Below are 25612 nucleotides of genomic sequence, written 5' to 3' on the forward strand. Positions count from 1 at the left end.
TTGTAAGGACTCTAAATTTCCATTACTTCAGTAGAAACAATTTCAGGGCTAAACAAAACTAGGCTACTTGGATAGTGAAAACAAAGGACAATTCTCCAGAATGGAGCATTATCTTGTGCTGAAGAGGGTTCAGATTGGCAATTCAGAATTCTTGAAATAATCTTGAGCTAGTCTGCCAGTATAACAAGTGGGTGTTTAACTGAACTGAAAAGTCAGTCTGAGTAAGCACAGCCAGGATGTATCAATGTATAATACAGTCAAGTAGCAGTAAATTGTTTAGGAGTTTAGGGAACCAGTATAGGTTCCCAAGGTAAGAAGACAGCAATATAAGCTTTCACATCAAAACTATTGCCAGGGTTATACTTGTTGCATTGGATCTATTCTTCAAGGCTATCAGTGTAGGGCCATTTATGAGTTGTACATTTAAAAAATGGCAGCTACATCAAAATTTAGTTATACCATAAACTCATTTAATCTTTCCTTTACAGGTTTTCCTCTACAGGAAGAAGAGCTGGAGAGTTGGTCCCATCCTGTTCCCCTACTGTTAAGTTATATGCAACAGTACAAAGTATATCCATTACAACAGCAATTTGTGATGCTATGCATTGACTAACAAAGGAGCACAAAGAAAAGGAACAATGGAGACACAACGGAACAATCTGGAGTTATTTATTAGGAAAAGTAAGACAAAGTACTGCTTCAACATTCATACTGAACAAAACCAGAAAAATACACTACAAAAAAGTAGGTCCATCATACTGAAGTTGGCTTATGGCAATACAGTACAAAGTAGTAAATTAAATCCAAACTTCATTTATGCAAGCAAGCAGTAAAGAGTTGAATACAGTTTTGATGGGGATGGATTACACTGTAGGCACAAACGATTTGGCCACAATGAAAATACTTAATTACATTATATCTATTCTGTACATTCAATAATGAGCAGCTATAAAATGAAAAAATAAATTAAACAATTTACAAGAGATGTACTACAGTTTACATAAATTTAATAAAGTTAATACAAATTTGCAGCACATTGTACTTTTTACATCATATCTTCAGTGTCAGAACAGTAAACAAATAAGCTCAGATATAAGTACAATATAATAGAATAAGGCAACTTAACTGAAATGGCTCTTATGGAGAACACGTGGGTTTGGAGTTTATTGATTTACTATCCCTTTTGCTAAGGAACTAAACTCTGAATGTATGATTTGGTCACTAGAAGGCCTACAACTGGTAAGAAAATTGCCTAGCAATTAAGAGAGAAAATACACATGGTTAAAATGACAAATGTAAAAACAGATGGTGCTGACTATCAGAAGACAACTTTTTGCTTATGTCCCATCTCAGTCCGAACACCAAAGTAACGCAAATTTTCAGGTTCTTGGTACTGCAAATTTAATTTTTTTTTCCAAACATCCTCACTCCCTACAAAAATCTGTGTTTAAATGAGTCTTTTGTAACGTTCAAGCTGAAACCAATGTAACCACTTAAAGGCTTTGTATTTACAAAGGTCTAAAATATCCATGCTGAAGGAATTGTGAAATTTGAACAGATTAAAGTTTATTACTGCAGATTAACAATTCAGAAATCCTATTTCAGTTTATTTTATGGATAGGACTACTTAACAAGTTACATCTTTAAAATGAACTTTAATTAAATATTCACAATTTTTAAAAGTGATTAATACTAATAGTAATGGTTGTACTTTTTGAAATGCTAACACAGAAGGACACGGTGAGCCCCCAGTAGTTGGTACTAAAACTTTGTCTACTCTAAACAGCTTTAATGATAAAACCATGGGAAAGTATAAGTTTAACATCTAAAGCTAGTTTTAAAACTGAAATTCTAGAAATGAAAAGTGATCCATGTCATAAAATTCACAAATTGAATGTAATCAGCTTTACAGAAAGCCAGCCCCATGAATGGCTCTTGACCTTAATGAATTTCAATCCAAATATATAAAAAAGGAAGCTTGACATAAGGCCGTGAGAAATCTTTGCAATTTGACAAATTTCAGATCTGTCAAAAGGACCAGGCCATAAATATTAATTCTATTTACAACTTTTGATTCTAAATTTTTCAAATGATTTAGCACCAGCAGCAATATGCAAAGTAGCACTATTGTTTTCCCCATTTGCATGTCGTTTTTAAAAAAGTCTTGGGGCCAAATGTTTCACTGCTGCTAAAAGTAGCTCCCATTTAAACCAACAGGCTACTTAGCAACTAAGACAAGCAGGATTTGGCAATCAGTTATACAGTATTCTATACATGTCAGATCTAAGCAGGTAAACTCAGCTTGGAAAACAGGCTTGGTTACAAACTTTATCTTCAAGTCTTCTTTAAAGGTATTATTACATTTTATAATACTGGTAACAATATTTGGAATATATTAACAAGAAAAGCCAGATATATCTGATCAAGAGGGTTTAGTAATATGCACTTAAGTGTTTTGTGGAATATAAGTGGGGAATTATTGCACCACACTGTGAGAAGGCATCTTAGTGCCCTGCCATTCGCTCCATATTAAACACAAACTTCCATAAACTTGATTAAGTTTTTGCAGATAATTAACCCACCAACTCTATTCTTAATGAGCTGAAAATTCCCTGTGCCACTGTGCCTTAGCCTGAAGGGGAAGGATTATCTCAAAATGTAACTTCAACTGTATTTATCAGACATGCTTGCCGACATATTACGGTAAAATACACAGCTAGCGTTATCAATACTTAAGTATGACTCAGTATTGTGTGTAAATTCCTTAATCCAAACAAAACCCAACAACTCTACACATTGCAGGTTTTCTAAATACACGTATGTGGGAAAGATGGAGAAACCTCTGTTTCATAAGGCAAACATGAACATAAGAAATAGCCAGCTTCACTGCATGTTCCATTAGATGCTGGGGAAAGTGGGTTACACCTATTTAGCTGCACTGGTTCAACCTCATTATTTCTGTTTTGCTTGAACTGATCAGTAACAAGACCATCTTGTCTCCAATTCTGTTATGAACTAATCTAATCTGTCTCCTTAGGATACCAACAATTCATTTACAGAGTTTTTATAATAAATGAGATATTTACAAAAACAGTAAAGGCATGAAAGAAAGATTATACAACGAATAAACATAAGAATATACTGATTAGTCTTTAAAGAGCACAACTTTGCTCTAAGTGCAAGCACCTTGAAATACTTTCAAATGTTAAACTCCCACAGCTATCCTAAAACATTAGGAAATATAAGTTATTGCCACAGTTATTTGGAATGGGACAGTTTCTTAAAAAAAAAAAAAAAAACACTTCCAAAAATGTGGTGCTTTACTAAATATCTACACTGGTTCAGGTAGAATATAAAAAATTGTAATATAACAAAGGCCGTTTATTCTCCTCACACTAAAAAGGCAAGGAATACCTTACATGTATATACAAGATGTGTGCTACCAACCACCTGAATGCAATAGGAATAGAACCTCTCAATACAACTAATATGCAGGCAAAAGTATTACTGAAGAACCAGAATTATTAAGCATTTCTTATATATCCCTTGAAAATGGGTAACACAGCCTGGCCTTTAACTCTCTTAATACCAAAAATTTAAATAGCATTAGGAAGTACTGCATGAAGCGTCAATACCACGTAAGTGCTTTGTTGCTGGATGTATGTCACTGCAAGCAAAACACTCTTAATGACGAAAAAGGTGAAAATGAGCTGTTCAGAGCCTTTACAGTCCCAGATTCTAAATGGAATGATGCTTTATAGAAAAGATGTTTATACAAGTGGCAATACTATTAGATTCACAAAAAAAACTTAACAGAAAAATGTAATGCCAGTATTCTAGATTTGATCTTAAATTTAAAGGTCCAAACTATGTAGCAAAAAGGAGTTCCTTAAAGTGCGGTTACCTTAAGCACAACTAGAAAGGTGTTTGGAGTGGTTAGAGATTTGTTAGCCATACCAGCCAGTCCATGATATCTTCATATAAAAATGAAGCGTCTGATAAAGAAACGGCCTGTACTTGTGGAGCAAAAAGCAAGCATCATTGCAGAGAGACAACGTTCTGACATAATGCATGGACAAATCCAAATGGGAGGAAGGGGAGACAAAGTGGTAGGCATAAATACTCCAACAAAAGTAGACTAGCTTGCCATGAAGATGGGAGGCCAGAAAGCTCATACTGTCTTCTTGACTGGTCTAGCAGACCACCTAAAATGCTGATACACTTATTCTCCACGTCTACAGTAAACAGTCTGGGGTGACGAAAGTATTACTGGTGCCAAGAATGCTCTTACATCAAATTGCAGTGCCAGCAAAACTAACATCGTTGGCACCATATGAGAAATGAAAGGCACTCGTCTGGCTTGATTTGAGACTGGCTACATTCAGAATGAGCTTTGCCTTTTTCTTTCAAGGGAAAAACCTCTACTTGAAGGAAGTGGTTCCCTGTTTGAGAATTCAGCAGTAGTCATGAGGATCCACAAGCTTGCACAGAAAGTTGTTGCACTTCATCTGCTATAACATGTGACAGCTTGTCTGAGTTGAGACAAAGGAATGTCAAATGTGAAGGTAAAAGCATAGAAGATAAGAAAGAAGTGAACCTACATCAGCGATTCACTCTAAAGGAAGTGAGCCTTTTAGCCCTGGCAAGGTTCTTTTGGTCTATATACAAAGGTCTAGATGAAGAAATTTAAAGCTACTTTCATTTGTACTTGCCATGCTTAGTGACTCCACTAAAGGTACAATCAATCTTTGGATCGGATGACAAAAGGCTGTGTTTGTAAGTTTTTGAAAAAAATAACCAAATAAACCTCAGCAACTGTGCCTGAACACTCTCCAGCAAAAAAACCCTCTATTAGGATGGATCTCAAGCGGTGCAGAGGAGGGCTACAAGGCTTTGCTGGTAGTCTCTGGGGAGAATGGGGAGGGGGGGGGTTTTAAGAACAACCACCAACCAACTTACGCTGAAGGAACTAAAAAAGGCGAGACAGACTTTTTCCGAAGTTGAAGGCAAGAAATATATAAAGGTAGGACATGCATCTTATTTCTCATGAGGAATACTAATAGCATATATGCAATACAGCTATTCAAGAATTACTTATGAATTTATTCCTGTGTCCATGTTAACTTCAAAAATTTATCATAGGCTACATCAAATTAATATTTCTTGAATTTATGAAGGTCATTTCTCTCAGACTGTCTTGCTAGGGAACTGGAAAAATAAGATTTTAGCTAAACTTACTTTCAATATCTTCAGGTCAAAATATACAACGTACTTCTAAATACTGCTTCAAAAGCAACTCTCAGTTTATGCTCCAGTAGTACAGGATGTATATGGAAGAAGTAATCTATGGCAATGGATATGGACTAGCTAAAGTGTTTCTTGCCAAATTGCATGACATGATGCTGAAGTACTAAGTCTTCCATCCCTCAGGAAAGGCAAGCATTTGGTGTGTGAAACTTTGTACGAAGCTAATACAACCTGCAGAAAAATGAGTTTTCAAATAATCTCTCTGTGAAAAGTTCATAGAAGAAACAAGTCTAAATTACTTCTTCCTACTACAGGCTGTTAATGCAAACTAACTAAGCTACTTGCTTATAAACTCAGTCATGGTAAAACCTCTAGCAACTTTCATAAAGGCACATTTTACCCAAGCTGTACCAACTTGCTTCATAGATTGTTGCTGCCTTCGCTCAATGATATAAGCATAGTTCTAGAAATGATTCTATCTTTCCAGACTGAAGCCTCAATTTAAAAGTCTTCACAATGGAAATTTAACTTAGGTACTCAGCAGCAATGACAAACTATATTTGCTCCAGACATTGCTCTGGGTGGAATGAAATGGCCTCCCATCTCACCCCTATAAAAGTCACTGCACTTCAGGACCTTAGGAAATTTTATGGAGTTCAGCTAAAAAAAACAAACAAACAAAAAAAAAAAAAAACCCCCCAGAAAGAGTATTTTCTACTTACTATTTTCAGTCCCCTCTATGCACATTATGTGGAAAGGTAATGTGGCTAAAAAGTTGCTGCTGTAATGCAACATAGCAATGTTCTGGAATACTTACTCATTTACTTGATTTAGAGTCATATCCATTTAAATAACATGTTTAATTCCAACATATCAATGAATTCTAATCAGATATATAGCTTTGAAAGCATCCACAGGAAATACTTAACATTAATTTACTTCCTGCAAAATTGGGTATTTCTTCTGAGGTACACTAAATACACTGACATACATAGCTGGCTTGACTTCTGACATAGTCTTTCTGGTCTAAAGCCTTTATCTCCTGGCTGCAGCAACACTTACCACAGTAAAACAACTACTGTAAAATTTAAAATAGTCTGAGAACATAGTATGTAGACAAAACAAAGACTAGTCTCAGAATATGCAGTTTATCCCAAGGCCACAGTTTGCAATAATGGGAATTGTTTAACAAAGTGTACTAAACACTGGTCCTTTTGACTCTGCAATACAAACTCTGGAGCTACAAAAACAAACTTTCAATTCCAAACAAGATCAATTAAAATCATCAACATAAATTTGACACTGACTTATTAGAAGTGAAATATCTTGTTTACGATTAATGAAATGAAGGACTGAATGTTTTCAAATCGGTAGAGCAGGGATGGAATTTGTACAAGCATCCTCACAAAGATATGCCAAAGCAACAGAATTCCAAGCTGTAATACTATTATTTTAGTCCCAGGCCTCTTTTGGGTAAATACACTCTGCCGGTTTTGTGGTGACTTTCACAAGTAGAGGAGAATGAAATCAAAATGTTGTGAATGTAAGGTCATGGAATTTTGCATGTCAGATACCTTTTCTAAAGGCTTGCTGTTCCTTGAATCATGAACCTAATCCAAAGGGATCTTCTCAAAATACGTTATCTACCTTTCGATAAATGAATTGAACAAATGTAAAGCTTCACAAGAGTACAGATATGTGGAAATGCAGCAGTAGCTGACCTTATCTGTATTTTTACTTAGTATATTTGCAAAAAAAATTAGATATTTTCCCATTAGACCTCAAAATTCTGCAATTACTGGAACATATTAAGTGCTTTAACACTTTATGCTATCCTTATATTGTGAAATAATCTTCTACACTACATAGCTTTGCTTTCTGTTGATGGCACTTTGGTGTTTTCAGGTCAATTGTCTTAAACATACAATTCTGCTCTTAGTACAGTGCAATAATGAGACAAAAAACAAACTCATAAAATAAACCATTTTCACCAGATTATCTACAAAAGATATTTGCTTAGCACTAAAGCTTCATGTTTAAGTCCACACTATTGTAAATGATGGACACTTAAAAGGGCTGGAATTCTTTCTTTTGGAAGCTTGTTTTTCAGAGGATGTATTGCATATTAGAAGTTCAAAACTGGCTACAAGCACTGGAGATCATAAGGCAAAACCCACAGGTATTTCACTTAAAAATGCCTTACACAGCAAGATCCCACTTTCTTAATATGGTAACATCCAGCAGTTTACCACTTAAATTTAAAAACAACTGCAGCAAAACTGCTGCTTTTTTTCCTTTGGTTCCCGTTGACTTAAACAATGTAGTAATAATGCCATCCAGGTGGAAAACAATTCAGCGTAGCGGCATCTGGTACTTCAGCTGAAATTCGGCAATCCAAGAAGAGCACCGACAGCGCCAAAATATCCCTGTTTAAAAAAAAAAAACAAAACCACACACACACACAAAAAAGCTGTCATTCCAAGTTTCAACCACCACATTAAAATTCAGCATTCAGAAAAACCTTTTTTAGCCACAGAAGAGTACTTGGAAGGCTCACACTAAGTATGAAGAATAACGTACATTTGTAATATACTGCCTTTTATCTGAAGTACTCAAAACTTTACGAATTTAAATACTTTTTTTTTTTAATAGCTAACATTCCCTGGTTAAGTTTTTTCCCTCCACTAAAGCCTATATATTACTAAAAACTATTAAATTTTTTCATTTGTTTGTAAAAACAGCTAATGTATTTCTAAGGCCCATACCAGTGCTATCTGAACACATATACCAAAACCAAAAGGCTTTTCAGAAGAGCCTATAGAGATATAGCTGACCTTTGAACTTCAATATCCACATGGACATTACCTCTGAGGCAGTAGTTCAGCACTTATCTCAACTCTTCACCTTAAGTTTCTCAAAGGTATTCTTCAGTCCTGAACAGAGCCAGCTATACTTTGGACTGGACCTTGAGGCTGCATGTGGACAAACACAAGAACCACCTCTCTATCCCTGGACCACTTCATAACCAAGGTAGAAGCAAGAATTTTTTCCCTATGCAAGACAAAATGACCACCATCATGGTCCCCCAAAATCAAACCTTAAAATCTAACCAAAAAAAGTGCAAGGATAGCACTAGCAAGGAATTTCAACCATTCACTACTGAGAAAAGAGAAAACCTTTTGAAGTGATAAACACCCATTTTTTCATGGTCTGTGTGTATAAAAACATCCTCACTGCATTTTCCACTTTTATGCATCCGATGAAGTGAGCTGTAGCTCACGAAAGCTTATGCTCAAATAAATTGGTTAGTCTCTAAGGTGCCACAAGTACTCCTTTTCTTTTTGTAGTTTTATAGAAATTCTATCAATTTTTTTTCAGTCTTCTGGCAGAGAGGCAACAACTTCACACCCTGCTAATGTTGGATCATATTAAAGAAGTTCTGTATTAAAATCACAAATGAGTTTGTTTCCCCATAGTTTAAATTCCAGGGTATTACTAATTAAGAGGTCTCTTGGTTTTTGGTACTGCTTCTCTCCCTCTATGTGTGAAACTTGCAAGCTGCTAATTGTGTTAATACTTTCTAAGACAGAGTCTGCTCTCAAAGCAATTCTTTGTAACGACAACTACTCACACAGAGAGAGACTCAAAGCAATACTCTGTAACAATAGAAACAGCACTCAGAGACTGCCCGCCCTTTCGTTGTATTCATCTCGCTTTGTTAACAATTGCGATTAAAATAGAGATAGAGGATGTATGTGGATGGATGCTTGGTGTGGATAATAACTGAATGATCAGGGAGGTGCCAGCCTAAGAATTCAGTGTCCATCAGCTGAAGAAGGCGTCAAGTGGAAATAACCAGAGGACACCCGGAGGGCAGACTGGAATCCAGCCTCAAGAATGGGAGAACCAAAGAACAAGGTAACATCTGGCAGCACAGAGCCATCAGGAATGTGACATCTGCTGATTGATTCAGCAACAGCATGATGAAGCAATTCCCATAGACTGGCATAGGAAGAAATTCCTATAAAAATGGACTCTAGAAAGTGAGAACTTTGGGGTCTGATTTTGCAAACCAACTTCCAGAAGCATCAGATGAGCATCTGACAAGGTCCTGCTCCCTCCTCATGCCCAGGCCACCTGGCCAGTGGCTTGGCATGAGCAACTGTAAGGCTGGTAACTATGATAACAACCTTGCAGAACCTGTGTGTGTGTGTGTTTGTAGGAATGAATGTGTGAATATATATGAGACTGAATGGAATGTTATAGCTATAACTGTGATTAACTAACTATAACTATGATTCTTTCTGTATTCACAATAAATGTGGTATTTTGCCTTTTCCCCTTTAATAAGATCCTGCTGGTTTTTATTTTATTGGTATAACACTAAGCATAAATCACTTAAATTCTGACTGTCTGCATTCAACCCCAGAACATATCCTCTCCTAGTAGGAGAAATTAGCTTACGTCAGCAGAGGCCAACTCAACCAGGTTAGCCTCTGACCACCAAAAAAAGTAGACAAATGCCTCCAAGAATTTGGACCGTTCACTGTAAGTATCAGTTGTGGAAGAATTAGAACTCAGGGCGGCTCCTAACCTTTCAAGATATAAAAGCAAGCTAATCAAGATCAGCAAAAATACACAATGGCACTTTGAGTTGCCAGCATCCTATATCCCTCAGGTGGGCTTCAGGCTTCAGCAAGGTACTAGTAGGTAATATTCCACCCATAGATAAGGAAAGAATATCCACATTCGTTCTGTTGGACCTCTCTGCAGCAGTTGGTGACATTAAACAAATATCCCTGAATTGTCCCCAAGGACAAACAGGATGAAAGGAAATCCTGAAGTCCTTCTTCTGGGGACCCCCCTCCCCCCCACTTCAGACTGAACTTAGAGAACTGATATAGGTAGCTATTTCTGAGCATTACCTATAGAGTCCCAAAATACCAGATTCTAACCCCACTTGAAATAGATTACATAAGAAACTGTTTGGAGAATGGTTGAGACAATCCGAGTTGAAGTGCCTGTGATATGTAGAGTACACCCAGATTACACATCTTCCCGAATTTTCAACACCTCACTGAAACAACACCTGGATTAAAAGATTTGTTAAAGTTCATCCCTCAAAAACTGATATGATGCAGGTTGAAAAAGGGAAGCACTGCAATTGAACCTTATTCCCCTTACATCTTCAACTCCTGAGAGCATTTGCCCTCAAATTAAGATAGTCCATCACCATTTGAATCCCTCTAAATGCAAGTAGCTCCGGTGGCAAAATGCCTATTTAATTTAACTGACCAGAAGACTGTCCCATTTGAATAAGAGACAGACCTGGCCACTCTGATTTATGTATTAATTCCTAGGTAGGTTTCAGTAACTGAAACCGTGTGGCTGACGCCAGATACCCTGAAATGCTTCATCTGGGAGAAAGCAAAGCAAAACATATTCTGAAGCCTTCCTCTGTGTTTGTATCCCATTCAAAGTCTTCAGATTGGAGTGGCACGAGCTACTGCTCCCCCTCCATAATTGTGATATGCTGTAATAGCTGTTCCATCAGAACAATGTAATGGTCCACCCACTGGATGTGGCTTATTAATACAGAAGATAGAAATAGACTCCAGAATTCATTGATGCAAGAAAACCACAAAATTAACTCTTTCACAAATAAAGTCAAAATCCATTCCTTTGACTTATCAACCACCTATTTCTCTATAGGCCAGGAAGAATAACACAAAAGTGATACTACTGTGAGTTTTATAAATATTTGCAAGGTGACTGGATACTACAGTTATGGGGTCATTTAAAATAGGTATTGTGGATTAAGGATAAGGCAAAACACATACGTACATGTAAGTGTCCTTCGCTTACCTCATGTTCTAGGAACAAGGCCTTCAGCTGGCCTTTTGACCAGTAATCCAGTGCATATGCAAGAAGCTTCATTGACAAAGTGTTCACACGCAAAAAGTTACCAACAAAGACAACTCTGTTTATCTTCTAAAAAAGGAAAGAAAACAGTATGAGCGTTATGACAAGTTTCCTCACTATCCAGTGTGGCTTTAAAAAGCTAGGATCAGAAGAAAAGAGGTTGTCACAAAAAGATTTAAATATTGAATGCTTCACAGTAGAGAGGAAGAGTACAGACCCTTAAAACAAAAGATTGAGACTTACAGAAAAACTGTAGTAATGTCATTTGAAAAATACCTAAGTGAGGATTTCAAACCACTGAAATAGCCTAACTAAAAGTCCAGCTAAATCAAACATACTTATTCTTGGTAGAGCAAGACTTAATGCCTTCATAGCCCTGTACAATGCTGCTTGATCCATATGCAACAAGGCAGCACTGTAAAGAAGCCGAAGACAATGAGAGAGTTCAGATGTTCATTTCTTCAGCTGTTAATGAATGCATGGTATAAGTTAATTAGAAGTGAGACGTCAGAGTTCACATTTAATATGCACTTTTAATTTAGTGTTTAAAAATGCTTTAAAAATTTTTACTGCATTTTCCAGTTATGGGGACATTTAAGTTGAAAATAAAACTGACACTCTGATGGCAAGAATAAGCTCCAATAACTGAAGGCATCTGAGAAGTATATAAACACACAAGCATGCTTTACTAAAGTTTAACAAATGACTGATGTGAATATTCACATCCAAATTGTTCCAGAAACTTGTGCAGCAGGACCACCCACTGACTATACTCAAAGAACTGACACTTGTCTGCTCCTCCCACACTTTTATCTTGACAAGTTCATAATTTAAAAAGGTACAGAAATGCAGTTAAAGCACCCAAACAACCTTAATTCTGCTCAACAATGATGTGCAGGAAAAATAAAATCTACATTTCTCTACTATGTTAATCTCTGACCACAGACTGTTTTAATTAAAAATATTACGGTAATTACAGAGTGTTAATACTGGACAGAGATAGGAAAAATCTAAATACAATTAAGGTTGATTTTGATGCCTCAGCTATTTATTCCCTTACCTTAAGGTATAATAACTTGACATTCCTAGGTTTCAGAGTAACAGCCGTGTTAGTCTGTATTCGCAAAAAGGAGTACTTGTGGCACCTTAGAGACTAACCAATTTATTTGAGCATAAGCTTTCGTGAGCTACAGCTCAATTCATCGGATGCATACTCTGAATCGTATGCATCCGATAAAATGAGCTGTAGCTCACGAAAGCTTATGCTCAAATAAATTGGTTAGTCTCTAAGGTGCCACAAGTACTCCTTTTCTTTTTGACATTCCTAGGTTCACTATGCTTGGTTGTAGGATAATGACAACATTCCTGTAATGCACTTTATCATTAAATTACTGGTATGTACTCTCAACCTTATCCTCTTCATAGATTATACTAGGGCTTGGGGAAAAAAACCCAAAAGCTTACTAGACAGACACAGATATGAAAGAAGAGGGAAGGCGATCGCGAACTGTGATGTCAAACATAGAATCCAAATGCAAAATCCATCCTGCCCACCTCGCAGGAGGAAAGTAAACGTGCTGGGATTTCTAACAGTGCTGTCCTGGACGACTCCAAGCAGGGTCCATATTTCACACAGGCTTCTGGCTAGTAGGTGACTATTTAGGAATCTCCATCTCTAGCTCAGTTGCTGGAAGCTAGAAAAAGCTTTCTCCTCATCCAGAGCTCGCTGGCAAGGGGAGATGGGTTTCCGCTACTCTATACCTCAGCTGCCACATTTGGTCCTTTTATTACTAGTTCAGCGTCTTCCTGTGTTGATCAAAGCTTCTTGGCTGCCCACTGCTGTACGGAGCTTTAAGTAGCCATAATGAAAATGAACCTCAGGTTTATTCTGATGCTATCTGGCAAAGTTCTGAGAAGCAGGAGAGGTGATGGAACTATTTTTATGCAGACTCAGGAAGAGAACATCAATTTCACATAAATTGACGTTTCAAATATTAATTTGGAAATAATTAGAAGCATAACTTAAAAACAAAGCCTTTTCACCACCTCTGTTAATCAGAAAAAACGTTTTATTTGCCATTACAAAGTGAATTCTCAAGCCTCATGAACCTTCCCAAAGGTACTAAAAGTATTCTGACCCGATGTCAAGTTAACAGAATCAAACTGCCTCAGCTAGGAATTTGATAAAGGACTTGAAATGAAAAGTGTTTTATAACAGTAGTCCTCCCAATGACTGAAAGCAACCACACAACCCATATGAAATTTTCTGATTCCCCTCCCCCACCTCATCCTCCAACTAAAATAGTTTACCTCATTTACCGCACACATCCGTGCTATAGACCCAATGTTATTGGTGATTGTAACCAGTGTAGCTCTAGCCAGGTCTTCTTTACTAACAGATTCTCTCTTCTCTTTGTAGATCATATTCCCAAAACTGGAGAGAGAAAAAACAATACAAAGTGAAACATTTGTCTTCAACAAGTTTAGAGTACAGTTTCCATGCTGTAGTGGAAATTACATCTTCTGTTTATCCTCAGTCTTAATTGAACCAATTTTCAAATGCTCACTGAATACAGTAATTTGACCACCAAGATTGTGGAGGGTTATGTACCTGCATCCATTCCTTAAAAAGAAATATACTTCCTCCAAACATTTTAAGACCCTATGAGTTAAATCTGATTATCCTACAGAATTCCATGAAGGAACAGCTTAAATCTCAGCTAAACAAGATTAGTCCACAGCACTAGCCAGAACAAGTAAAGGTAATTCTGAGCCCTGACTGATGTATTCTGCAGATTCCGAAAAGTCAGCCTCGCTTCTTCACAAAACAAAACTATTTTGCTCCATTCTTGCCTTTAGGTGCCATCGAGAAAAAGATAACCAAACACAAAAATTTCAAGTATAATAAAATAGCCCTGGGGATTTAAAGTGACTACGTAATCATAAGAATCATACAAGTTTATTGATGCTGCCACAATTCTAGTTTTCCTGGGGCTGAGGAATTCTGTCCTGCCGCTGGCTCTATATAAAGCAAGCAACTTCAGCTCATATCTCTTTATTCAGTATTTTGCCTAATCACAGCTTGTGGTCTTTTTCTGGCTGAAGACATAAGAACTCTCACCCTGTTCATATGGAGTGGCTGAAGCAAAGCAGGGGGAACATGGAATTAACAGCACTGTTTCCCATCCAAAGCCCCTCTGAAATTAAAGCCACTAGTTGTTTCAGAAGGAGGAAAAAAGTGAGTAGAGGTGGTATACAACAGACTCCAATTGAGGGCAAGTAAGAAAAATCTGAAGTAAGATCTCCCTGGGGAGGGACAGAATATATTTAAAGAAAAAGAAATGCAGTCATAGAAACAGTCATTCAATTTTTCACTTCCAGCAGGACTGATAAACCCATTATTTGTTCAGACTAAATGTTAGATTCAAGTTTATGTTATTCTCATTCTCCAGTTTCATCATTCCTCATTCCTGCTTCCAAGTACATGGATGCTGCTCCATTAGCCTCCAACTAATGAGCAAGCTGAACAGAGTAAAATATTAACCTTCTGCCATTGGAGGCCAGCCCAATTATCAAATATGCTGGTGACATAATTACCCGTCATCCTGAGACAGACCTAAGACTACCTTGCAATTATGAAATCTTGTGATAGGCTAGCAACTGTGTTTGACAGAAGCTAAGGAAATAATTGCAATATGAATGGCTGAATAATAAAATAGTCTATCTGAATGTTTAATAGAGGGAAGCTCTCTAGGTCGATCAAAAATAAATCAGGAGGACTACTTTTCATTCCAGTATTCAAATGCAGGACCTCAGCTCTTAGAGCTGACAAACAGCTGTAATTAATTTGTAGGAACCTAGAACTTTTAAAGTTGAAGACATGCCTCCATTGGTTCACACTTATTAGTGACAAGCAGATCTTTAAGAATAGCCAAAACTGTTGAACTATGACAGCTGTACTAGACTTGGTGGGTAAATTAAACCATCGACTACAGTAAGATCACCAAAAGTATTTTCCCAATTGAAGAGCTTTTCAACATTCATTAGACAGCAAATATAAAAATATAAGTATGCTCAAAACCATACTAATTCATCTGGTGCCTGTTGAATGTTTCTGAGATGCTGTATAAAACTGAAAACAGTGGTTAAATGAAAATCCTTTGCCTGGGTGCCTGGCTGGTTAACTTAAAAAGGTATCAAACTGAGGAAATAAAGCCCAGACAGGAAGAGCTGTTGTAAAATGGAGAAGAAAGCTGTCAGATTAAACAATGCTCTCAAAGATCCCAAACAGCCATTAAAAAGGTTTGACAAATATTTTCATTAATTTTTATTTCCTTTCTATGCCTGCTTGCCCTTTGAACTGTGAGTATTCTATGCAGGAACGTGTCTGTTTCTTTTAAATCTACACTTGATGCTGTTTTTTAGTTTTTCAGGAATAAAATATTACACAGAATGGGACTGCTATAGCTAGCTAATAATCAACTACTACTATCTGGTTTCAAAATGTTCAGAAAGGTTAGCTGTCTATATTTAAACACAAAAGTAACTGAATTGAAATAGTAAGACTGCAAAAACTGTTCTTCTAATAGATACTGAATACAGGTCTCTTTTTTAAAATCTTAACACCTCAGTCTTAAGAGACAAAAAAAGGTGATGCCTCCTCATTAACAGGTCATGACTAGTTAAGACTACATTTTAGTCACGGCTATTTTTTAGTAAAAGTCATGGAGAGGTCATGAGCAGTAAACAAAAATTCACAGGCCCATGACCAGTCCATGACTTGTACTATATACCCATAACTAAAACTTGAGTCAGGGGGTCATGGGTGCTCTGGGGGAATTACCTGGGACCCTGCTGATGCTGCGGGTGTGTGTGTGTGGGGGAAAATGGGAAAACTTGTAGCAGCGCGTGGCCCAGGACTGTTGCTGGTGGCAGGAGGGTTAACAGGCTCCCTACCAGGGTTCACGCAGCTCTCCAGAAGTGACCGGCATGTCCCTGCAGTTCCTAGTGGGAGGGAAGGCAAGGGGGACTCCACACGCTGCCCCCGCCATGAGCTCCAGTTCTGCGGCTCCCACTGGCTGGCAACCGACACCCCAACTCCCAGCCCTGAGCCCCTTCCCACACCTAAACTGCACCAGCAGCGGTCAGTGTGACTGGCCCAGAGGCTGCCTGATCTGCTTGGGAAGCCCCAGAGCCAGCCTCACCAGCCACTGCAGAAGTCACAAAGGTCACTGAATCCGTGAGAGATATGGAGCCTTAATTACAGTTAAATAAGCGAGTTTCTGGCTTACCTGGAGGCTACTGCCCATCCTGGCAAGCCAAAACGTTCATAGTCCCCTCCATAAATGTCCCGAACAAGCTTATCAGCATGTGTACTGTCCCCTTTGGATGCCATTTCAAGAGCTTCTTCAAAACTTTCACAGCCAGTCAATAAACTGCATAAACCCAGAAATGTCCCTCCACCTAAACTAATGAAAGAGGAAAAGAAGACTTTTAAACAACATTCTCACATAGTACAACTAAATAATCTATAAATGTATTCCTTCAATTAAGATACTGATTTGTCTGCTTTCTTCCTCAGAGCTTGGTATTGCTTAGCAAAGCAGTCAGTCGTGAATCATGGCAACAATGTTTACACAGGTATCAGCTTAACTGTGCACACACAAGATTTTGAGCTGCAAAAGTTAAGTAAACTATTTAAAAATAAATGTGTTTTTGCTGTTTCCCGAGAATTCTTTTATTGTGCACCTAAATTAAGATACTAAAATTCATACTTGTAATAGGTAAGTGAAATAGGTGTGAGTATCAAAGTGCCAGTGGGAGGGCATAAACTCAGATGAGGATGCCCAGAAGCACCCACATCTGATCACTGGCTTCAAGTCCTTGTTCCTCTTTCTGCATCACTTCAGTGAACGCTTTCTCATTTTTCTCCAGTAGAGCAGAAAAAATATGAGTTTACTGGAATAATGCTATACAATAAAAAAAAACAAAAAACCACTAATGTGACAAACCTAAAACCACACACTATTGATATTAGTCTCCTGTTGCAGACCACACAGCAGAAAAAACACTAACTATACCTCCTTACTAGAGCCATGGAGATAGCGTACAATTAATGCTGCTGGTAATTAAACAGGACATGAAATCAGTTTATCACATGGAAAAGACATGCAAAGAAATTATTTGAAAGCTTAAGAAAATATTAGGGTCATTATTCCATACAAAAATAATAATTTAAGATTTCATATCACTACCTTGTTCCAGTCACTCTCTTATAGCTGTCTTTGGAATGGACTGCTAAAATACTGACTCCTGAACCAATGTTTACAACCAATAATGGGTATGGGTCATCCAGGTTAAAAGGCATCTTTTGGCATCTTTCAGGTTCTGAGGCATTTTCAAAGTAATAGCACTCTGCCTGGCCATTGAAACTGACAGAGTCTATATACAACAGACCTTTGACAAGGCAGTCAAGCTCATCCAGTTTGTGCAACTGGAGGTTTCCAATCTGTGAAAAAGGAAAGGACAAAATTAACAATTCATGAACTAAGTATGCTGGACATTTAGTAAGCCCAGCAGCACACTACTAAAGATGGAAGAAGTTAGCTTTCCATGCACTTATGCTTTAAGCCATTGTTCAAAAATTAGCACCCCTTTTTTTTTTCAATTAGCAAACACCCAAAAATACCAAAGTATTTTATTAGCCAAAAATCACATCTGCAAATCTGTGTACCTTAAAAGGCAAAACCACTCATTTGTAAGATACTAAAAAAGTTCATGACTCCTTAAAAACTTGAACAATGCCCTATTTAACTTAACCATTACTTCAAGGATTGTAAGAAATTTAACCTGCAGTCTGCCTGGCTTCTGTCAATGTTTAATCTCAAATCATTCCCTAATACAGAAACACTAGTAATAGAAAAAGGACATATATAGATAGATAATATACTTAGTACCTAGATGTCTCAACTCATTTCAATAGTGTAATCTTTTAATTAATTTTCAACCAGATCCATATTACTAATGCCAAATCTCATCTTCCTTTTTTTAAAAAAAATATAATCTGATTATTAATAATACCAATAGAACAAGCCAGAAAGAATATTTCTAAGGTTACTGCATTTAACAAGTAAGTAGTTACTTAGCCTTTACATGTCCAATGCATGAAAAGATTGTCCAGAAAGACACTGCCTATCTTCCACTGATAAAACAGCTGTGACCAGTTTTGTTTGTTTTTTTAACCAAAGACTACAGTACTAGGGAAGGTAGGCTACCTACTGTGCGAAAATCTTCTTCAAACTTATAAGCACCGCCTCCAGTGGCACAAAGCACCGTGTGTAGTGTTGAAAAGTTTTTATTTCTTCCCATTTGGATAAAAGTAGGCAAGTCATGAGTTGGGAATCGAATAAAGTGCAAGTTTCCCCTTCGGCCGAAGAGCGTCAAGTCTTTCAGTTCAAGGTGGACATCTCGAATGCCAGTGGATCCATAGGCTATATTGGAAGTCAAATATTTGCGGATGCTCTTCAAGCTTTCAACTTCCTCCTGCTCCTCTTCTGCAGTGATATCAATAGGTTCAAAATACGCAAGTTTCACCAGTGTTCCCCCAATGTCCATGCCAAACCATGGAAAAGCTGTGGAGATGGAAAAAGTATTCCATTAATATTGTTAAAAAGAAAAACTGACACCACTTAAATTGAGATTACAGAGACTGAATACTCTGAACTAGGAAAATTAATGCTTTTTCTTTTCTTCAATGCTAGGGAGAGGAACAATTTAAAGTTTGGAACCAGATAAGAAAAAAGTGAAGTTATTAGCCACTCCTTTGAAGTTATCTTTGTAAAATGTATTCCACTGGACCTGATTAAAACCAAAACACGAAGTAACTTCTTCCCCTCCCACTGACTTCATGTGATCTCCCAAGCTAACTTAAATCCACTAACACGGGGGTGGCAAACCTGTGGCTCCAGGGGCACACGCAGCTCTTCAGAAGATAACATGCGGCTCCTTGTACAGGAACCGACTCCGGGGCTGGAGCTACAGGCGCCAACTTTCCAATCTGCTAGGGGGTGCTCACTGCTTAACCCTTGCTCTGCCACAGGCCCTGCCCCCACTCCACCTCTTTCTGCCCCCTCCCCCTCCATGCCCTCACTCTCCCCCCGCCCCATGTATGCCATGAAACGGCTGATCGGGAGGTGCGGGGATGGAGGGGGAGCTGCTGATCGGCATGGATGCTGATGTATTACTGTGGCTCTTTGGCAACGTACATTGGTAAATTCTGGCTCCTTCTCAGGCTCAGGTTGGCCACCCCTGCACTAACATGATGCTCAAATAGATGTACTGTAACATATTCTACTCCCGACAGCCTTTTAAAGAGGAAGTTTACCTATAATTTTCCAAGAACCATTTTCTCCTGACCATATAATACATTTAATAATTCTTTTGAGAAATAGGCACTTTTCCACTGATTTCTGAAGAAAGTACAACAGGACCAAGACAGCTAAGTCCTGGAGGTGAAAAAGGAATGGTGTATAGCTCTTGGAAATTGCAGAGTACTAGTGCCAAGTATGTGTATTTAAAAAAAAAAAAAAAGCAAGATATTGAATGTTACTGAGTTTCGGTTTCTAGCTAGTGTTTCTATACCTTTTTCTGAAAAGGGGGAATTTCTTGTATTAAAACAGACATCATCTTTGGTAAGAAACACTTCCAGTGCTACTGAAATACTGGTATTTTGTCTCAATCACATTTCCTTCACTCCAGATGTTTGAAGTGATAATGTGCAAAAAGATGATTTTCATTGTAGAAGCCTATGCTAAACAATAGGTCAAGATCATGACTGACGTACGCAGGCATCTAGTAAAATCAGCTTACAGAACTCTGTGTTGGAAAGGATGGTTAGTAGTTTCATCTAGTATATTCCCATTTATTGTGGCACAACTGATGTTATCCCTAAATAATCTCCGATAAATAGATTTCAAATCTAGCCCAAAGTATGTCTGAAGGTGATTATTCCACCAACTCTTAAAATAGCTTGTTTCACTGTCTGTTACTGTATTTGAAGTTAACAGCCTAATATTTTCTACTCTAAGAGTGTTCTATCTCTGACATGTAGGTCTTTCACAAAAGGTGTGGACCAAAGAGATTCTCCATGCCTATCATCTTCTCTTCAGCAGCTGTCACTGCAGTTGCTGCTTATATATTGTGGTTATATGATATTGTGGTTATATGGTAGTCATCACTACCCTTTCTGAAAAAGGAGTATTATCGCAATGCTTCAAAGCCAAGTGTGCCTCTCTCTCATATCACAATACATATCTCTTCTACACATCTTTATATGAATTTAGCTTATTCCATCATATTTCTTAGCACATATTTTCCCCCTTTTTTCAGCAAACATTAGGAAGGCATGATTAGCATTTGATAGCCTGGCACTGTCCCTTCTGAGTAGCTGATTTTATTATAAGCTAGTAATCAATATTAAGATATTTATTTAATTTACTCATAATGGAGCTTAGGACATATTTTAATTCTTTCATCATATGAGCAAAAGGCAACCCAATAGTATGCAAGTAAACATGCAGTCAAGGGTAACTTTTTGCTACCCCAACTTCCTGTCCACCTCTTGGGATTTTACTGTATATCTGATCTTAATTTCCTTGATTTTTATTTACAACATTTTAAAGCATCTTCTCCCTCCTCTCCTATGTTGCTACAAACTATTTTAACACAGAGCAGTATCAACCCAAAGATATGTTATCATTTAAAAAGGTGGGAGGAAAGAAAGAAATGCTACAGAGGCCAACTGTGATTAAAACTGAATATATAAAAATGTTTAATAGGAAGAAATTGGCTCATTTGTCCTTTGCTTTAAAACCCAGCAGGACCCCAGAAAAAGGTGATAATCGTCATGCCATATTAGCTATAGATAAACCTGTTGACTACTGTAACTGGGGCTAGGTTATTAAACTCAGAAAACAAAAGTAGAAAGAGAGTGAATATATGGGGGTGGAGGGGAAAGAAGTCAGTTTTCTTAAATAATTTCACTTCACTTACACAGATCTCACCAAATATCAAAATAATTTTCTGGTTTTAGAAACATCTGACTTCCCAGCTGGACCTTCTGAATACCGAACTTGGAATCTGACAGTTACTTCTCCAAGTGCATGCTGAATGGGACAATTAGCCACTTATTTTTCCAAAGCTACTCCCAACAATCCTTTGTTCTTAAACTCAATTCAGATCCAGTTTACACTGAACACAGTTGCAGGATTAAAAAAAGAAAAAAGAAAAAAAAAAGAAGGAATATGTCCAACCTGTCGAAAATTTAATTCCAAATTGTATCAGATTATTAGTGGTGGTGGTAGGAAGATAACTGAATAGATACTATAGCAAATTAGTCAAAGCTTGCCTCAAGCTGTTTATATGTGTAAGATCATTAATGGCATGTTTTAATGGACATCCATGCAAAACTTGGAAGGTAAAAGGAACTTAAAAGTTGCTGTACATCTGGAGAAATGGATACTCATAGAACACTACCAGATGTTAGGGTATGTACAAAACAGGAAGAGAACCAGCCAAAATACACAAAAATTATTTTTTTAAAAAAAACTGGTAATTATCTACATGAGGGTCAATACTTGCACTTGGAAGTAGAAAGTTCCTTTAAACTGTTGGGCATTGGGAGAAAGGATTCCTCCCACTCCCTGCCCTCTCACACAGATGTTCTACAACTGATTTTCATCGGGGAAGCTGAATTTTTGTTGGACCTTTCTCAGAAAAGCTAGCACCAAGTCTAGGTAATGTTTCAGTATATTGCAATTAATTTTAGTGCTAGTCTAGCAATGGTTTCTGTAGTATTAATAGCTCTGAATGTTTAAATATCTTATTTCTTTAAGGTAGCCAATAAAAAAAAAGTTTCAATTTGCTAGTCAGTAACTGTCTCCACCTAGCAGTTCACCTATGCAGTACCATGTTCTTTGGCATCTCAAAATAATAATAATAAAGAAACCCGCTGCCTATGAACCATAGACTCATGAGTCCATAACTTTCTCCTCAAACAATAGATCAGAAGGGTTGGTAGCGAGCACTACTGGCACACTGAAAGCCCAACAATCTGAATACAGTATAGTGAAGACAGCAGACAAGCATAGTAAGGGATCCAGGAACACAGGAATTCTAATCTGTAGAATACACACACAGGATTTAATACATGAAAACACCTCCCTGCCCAAAAAGCCATTCAGATCAATTATATAACTAGATACAAATGAAGAATTTTTTTATTTTAACATATAGATGCATGCTTGATTTGGAGATTTTAAAAGGTTTCTCATTTTTTTAGCCAGTAGCACTTCACTCAAGTGAAGACTAGAAAGGGGAAATTTTATTTACCCAATAAACCAGAAAGGGTCCTTAGGAGTTGTTTTAATCCATTCAGTAAATATGTAATTGGGACTTAAAAAAAATTGATTAAATAAAATACAAAGGATCCTTTCTGGTCTATGGAGATATTATGTAATTAAGACATGTTCTTTCGCTTGTTTGTCACCCAATAATTGTGAAAGAATCACCTGCATCTGCACAGTAGATACTTCTGATTTCAGCTGTTAATGGTTAAAGGTTTGTGGAGAGAGGCACGGGACCAAGTTATGAAATTAGACACCTACCAGTCTTTGGAACTTTAATCTGATTTACAGGAACAAGTTTATGCTTCTCGGATACCCAATTAAAAAAAAAAAGAGGAGCAAAGCAAAAAAAAAAAAAAGAAACCAACAAAAACACAAGCATAAAGTTGAGGGAACCAGAGAAAGCCAGCTCAAGATGAAAAACTTCCCATTTTTCAACTTGGAACATATTTTTATGCTAGTGTTATCCAATACAGCTTTCTTTTGGGGGTAACTACTCAGTATTTGAAGGCAGGTATTCTTGACACTAAATTAGAGAATTTAGAGAAGGATCAGATTCTTTGCTTTTACCTCATGTCAGCAGATGATAGAACCCGAGCACATAGTTCTGGTCAATAGGTTTTAAAAGAAATTTGAAAAATTTCTTATTTGTGAAAAGGTTGCAACCTCAACGTTGGGAGGCTTTTTAGGGTTGTTTTGCTGCATTTAATATGCAAAATGCCACTAGTTCACTATTTATATTAGAACTAAGAAACGTAGGTGAGAACCTTTTTCAGAGAGGTTTCTTGGCTATATAAACCATAATAATTTAGTTTATATGAAATTTTTCCCAGGAAAAAAAAATCAACATTTTACTTTCTTACTAAGTGGGTTATATGTAGGGCACTGTAGGAACCGCTGTGCACAAGCTGTTATTTTTCATGTTACCTTGACAGTGACAAAATAGGAAAATTTATCCACGTTTGCCAATCCTACCACCATTCTGCACTTGCTCAGCCTGTAGCTGAACAGCTCCTGACTGCTGTCCAGGCTGCCTGTGTACGGCTTCATGAGCCATGGCATTAAGGGGTAGGCTGGGTCCCCAAGGATACATATAGGCATTTCAACATCCCCAACAGTTATTTTCTGGTCTGGGAATAAAGTCCCTTCCTGCAGCTTTTGAAACAGACCAGAGTTCCTGAAGATGCGAGCATCATGCACCTTTCCCGGCCATCCCACGTTGATGTTGGTGAAACGTCCCTTGTGATCCACCAGAGCTTGCAGCACTATCGAAAAGTACCCCTTGCGGTTTATGTACTCGGCGGCTTGGTGCTCCGGTGCCAAGATAGGGATATGGGTTCCGTCTATAGCCCCACCACAGTTAGGGAATCCCACTGCAGCAAAGCCATCCACTATGACCTGCACATTTCCCAGGGTCACTACCCTTGATATCAGCAGATCTTTGATTGCGTGGGCTACTTGCATCACAGCAGCCCCCACAGTAGATTTGCCCACTCCAAATTGATTCCCAACTGACCGGTAGCTGTCTGGCGTTGCAAGCTTCCACAGGGCTATCGCCACTCGCTTCTCAACTGTGAGGGCTGCTCTCATCTTGGTATTCATGCGCCTCAGGGCAGGGGAAAGCAAGTCACAAAGTTCCATGAAAATGCCCTTACGCATGCGAAAGTTTCGCAGCCACTGGGAATCGTCCCAGACCTGAAACACTATGCGGTCCCCCCAGTCTGTGCTAGTTTCCCGAGCCCAGAATCGGCGTTCCACAGCATGAACCTGCCCCATTAGCACCATGATGCATGCATTGGCAGGGCCCATGCCTTCCGAGAAATCTGTGTCCATGTCCTGATCACTCACGTGACCGCGCTGACGTCGCCTCCTCGCCCGGTATTGCTTTGCCAGGTTCTGGTGCTGCATATACTGCTGGATAATGCGTGTGGTGTTTAATGTGCTCCTAATTGCCAAAGTGAGCTGAGCGGCCTCCATGCTTGCCTTGGTATGGCGTCCGCACAGAAAAAAGGCGTGGAACGATTGTCTGCCGTTGCTCTGACAGAGGGTGGGGCGACTGACGACACGGCTTACAGGGTTGGCTTCAGGGAGCTAAAATCAACAAAGTGGGTGTCTTTACATCAAGGAGTATTTCAGGCAGGACTTTACGGAGGGTTCCAATAAGAAATGGTGTACCTAAGTTATCGTTCTTATTGGAACAAGGAGGTTAGCCTGGCCTCTGATTGATACATGGCTAGATTTACCTCGCTGCACCTTCTCTGTGAGTGACTGCAGTGTGACCTAGAGGAATGAGTCCCCTAGACAGGGGAGGAGGCAAATGAGTACAAAACAAATGTGGTCTATTTCTTGTTTTGACCCACTCCATCTATCTTTTATATCTTTGGCTGGCAGCAGACGGTGCAGAAGGACTGCATGCCATCCACATCTCATGGCTGCTCGGCAGAAGATGGTACAGTACGACTGCTAGCAGCCCCTATCACCTGCCCGCTCACCATAAGACGGTTCAATAGGACTGACTGCAGGACTAAAGAGAATGACCTGGTCAAGTCACTCCAAATTTAGTCCCTGCGCCCATGTCTGCCCAGGCGCTCCCAGCCAACGTGGCCAGGAGCACCTCGGACACGACGAGGACGACTACCAATCGTATTGCACCATCTGCTGCCAGAAGGCAATGGGTTGCTGCTACTGTGCAGCAAAGCCGTACCGCGTCTGCCAGCACCCAGGAGACATAGGGTGACGGTTACCTGAGCGGGCTCCATGCTTGCCATGGTATGGTGTCTGCACAGGTAACTCAGGAAAAAAGGCGCGAAACGATTGTCTGCCCTTGCTTTCATGGAGGGAGGGAGGGAACGGGGGCCTGACGATATGTACCCAGAACCACCCGCGACAATGTTTTAGCCCCATCAGGCATTGGGATCTCAACCCAGAATTCCAATGGGCAGCGGAGACTGCGGGAACTGTGGGATAGCTACCCACAGTGCAACGCTCCGGAAGTTGACTCTAGCCTCGGTACTGTGGAAGCGCTCCGCCGAGTTAATGCA

General features: G+C 38.6%; 1 protein-coding gene across 4 annotated transcripts in view; it reads right to left on the reverse strand.

The window, feature by feature from the left end:
• The window catches only part of PANK3 (pantothenate kinase 3), a 45857-nt gene that overhangs the window by 11277 nt on the left and 8968 nt on the right, over window positions 1-25612 (reverse strand). Inside the window, exons 2-7 of one of the 4 annotated variants that reach the window (XM_073355951.1) lie at window positions 18448-18800; window positions 17424-17677; window positions 16461-16637; window positions 13480-13603; window positions 11113-11238; window positions 654-7673 (exon numbers count right to left, since the gene is read on the reverse strand). In XM_073355951.1, coding sequence (XP_073212052.1) covers window positions 7623-7673; window positions 11113-11238; window positions 13480-13603; window positions 16461-16637; window positions 17424-17677; window positions 18448-18800 — 1085 coding nt within the window. In that variant the 3' untranslated portion in view covers window positions 654-7622. The other 3 variants (XM_073355952.1, XM_073355950.1, XM_073355949.1) reach the window with 3 other exon arrangements.

This window comes from Lepidochelys kempii, chromosome 8 (genome assembly GCF_965140265.1).
Source record: "Lepidochelys kempii isolate rLepKem1 chromosome 8, rLepKem1.hap2, whole genome shotgun sequence".
Classification (NCBI taxonomy): domain Eukaryota; kingdom Metazoa; phylum Chordata; order Testudines; family Cheloniidae; genus Lepidochelys; species Lepidochelys kempii.